The sequence below is a fragment of the Etheostoma cragini genome, chromosome 12 (genome assembly GCF_013103735.1).
Source record: "Etheostoma cragini isolate CJK2018 chromosome 12, CSU_Ecrag_1.0, whole genome shotgun sequence".
Classification (NCBI taxonomy): Eukaryota; Metazoa; Chordata; class Actinopteri; order Perciformes; family Percidae; genus Etheostoma; species Etheostoma cragini.
This window is the reverse complement of record NC_048418.1, coordinates 374,824-377,074: the sequence shown is the minus strand read 5'-3', so window position 1 is coordinate 377,074 and position 2,251 is coordinate 374,824. Positions and strand designations below refer to the sequence as shown.

Below are 2,251 nucleotides of genomic sequence, written 5' to 3'. Positions count from 1 at the left end.
ATGTATATACAATTTGGTGTTTCCTTTTTTTCAAACACATCACCAGATGATTTTCTACCGAGAGATGAAGATTCATGCCAGAACCAAAGAGTCTAAACATGCAGGAGACGGAGAGCTAACAGGAGCACACGGAGCAGGGACAAATCATCATCATCTTCATCATCATCATCATCAGCATCATCATCATCAGCATCATCAGCATCATCATCATCAGCATCATCTGCATCATCATCATCAGCATCATCATCATCATGTCAAACTATTTTATGCCTTAAATGTCAAGATGTCCTGATATAAGACAGTATTGGAGTCCACTGTGTTTTAATTCCCCCCCCCACCGTTCTCTCTCCCAACTCGTAAAGTACTGACGCTGGGTCCGAGTCACAGACCGCCGCAAGGACCCCCTTTAGGGTCTGTTGGGACGCACCGGGCGAAGAACATGACGTAGTATTAAGAGACAACGGTGCAGAGTAATATGTAGAGAGACAACAGTAGAGAGACAACAGTAGAGAGACAACAGTAGAGAGACATCAGTAGAGAGACAACAGTAGAGAGACAACAGTAGAGAGACAACAGTAGAGAGACATCAGTAGAGAGACAACAGTAGAGAGACAACAGTAGAGAGACATCAGTAGAGAGACAACAGTAGAGAGACAACAGTAGAGAGACATCAGTACCTGCACCCCCCCACCCAAGATCTTTTCCTAAACCGAACTCTACCTTAAACATACTCATGTGTCTCAGTGTAAAACCTTCCATGAAGACCTCACTCTTCATCAACGCTCCACCTAACTCCAGTCAGCTGTTGCCTCCTTCGGTCTGGTCTTTGGGCTCTTTCCTCGCCACAGCCGGCATCTAGACTCCATGTGGGGGTCTGATGGTTCTCTACCCCATATACAAACTATTAGTATAACAATGGAGTCTAATCTCCAAAGATCTCCACCCAAATCTCCCTGCTTTCCTAAACCTGACTCTAAGTTCAACATACTTTTAGTAACTCCACCAGCAATCTTTTCCTAAACCTAAGTGTCCCGTTCTTGTGCAGCATGAGTCCACGAGCCCCGACCAGGCGTGAATTGCAAGGCTGTAGGACTCGAGTCCGGTCTTGGACTCGAGTCCGGACTCAAGACCGTTTTTCTATGGTCTCAGACTTGTCTCGTACTCGCTAGTATTTGGAATCAGACTTGTCTCGGCCTCGGCAACTGGTCTTGCCCAATATGGCTTCTGGTCTGGACCGAGTCCAGATGTCTTTATTATGTTGATAATAATATTGGAGGGAAAGTGAAACCCAAAATGATTGTTTTGATACTGTCATGCATAAGACCTTTTATGCTGACTCAGACTGGAACCTTTTTGGAGTCTGACTTGTCTTGGACTCGACTAGTCCTGGTCTTGGACGTGTCTTGGACTCGACTAAGGTGGTCTTGACTACAGCCCTGGTGAATTAGGTGAAATGAGTCTGACTGAGTACAGGAGACATTTTGTGTCAGAACCAAACGTCTTTGTTGACGCGCTGGGAGTGAGAATGTGTTGCCTCGGAGTTAGAACCGGTTCTGTTCTGCACAGCCCAAACCGAGCCTGAGGCCCCGGTTCTGCAGCTGCAGGGTAACACACCCGGGGACCTGACGTACGATCTGCGTAAAGATGGAGCTGCAGCTGCAGCAGGACACACGCTGGTGGAAGGTAGCTGGGTGTAATTCATGTCAAACCCGAAAAGTTCATTTCCTCCAAACACCGACACGAGGACAACGGACCTCACGCAAGAACCTGAGGCGGGACGCTGCGTTCAGAGTTCCCTCTCTGGCTTTATTAATGGATTCCACCAGCTTCAGCTTCACATTTTGTTATCTTTCCACCATGCATGTACATAGGTATATTCATGTGTTTGTTTGCTTGTGTATACACAGTACATGTATATTTATATATACTGCATATTTGTGTAGTTGTCTTTGTGAAGCAAGCGCCAACCGTGTCTGCTTTTTAAAGTGCTTTATAAATTAAATAAATTGAATTTGCAAACTTGAAACTCTCGATGCAAAGAAATCAATTTAATCTCTGACTTATAGATGCACTTTCACTCTCTGGCTTTTTATTGTTTTTAACCTATTTTATTTTTTTTCTGTTTTTATTTGATTCCACAAGTTTCAACTCGTTTCTATTCAGATTTAGTTATCTTTCCACCATGTGTATACATGTATACATGTATATATATATATATATATATATATATATATATATATATATATATATA

General features: G+C 43.5%; 1 protein-coding gene across 1 annotated transcript in view; it reads left to right on the top strand.

The window, feature by feature from the left end:
- The first annotated feature begins 1,644 nt into the window (after nt 1–1,644).
- nmnat2 (nicotinamide nucleotide adenylyltransferase 2) overlaps nt 1,645–2,251 on the top strand; it is a 7,530-nt gene continuing 6,923 nt past the window's right edge. The window contains exon 1 of the mRNA XM_034887325.1: nt 1,645–1,683. Coding sequence (XP_034743216.1) covers nt 1,645–1,683 — 39 coding nt within the window. The remainder of the gene's footprint in view (nt 1,684–2,251) is intronic.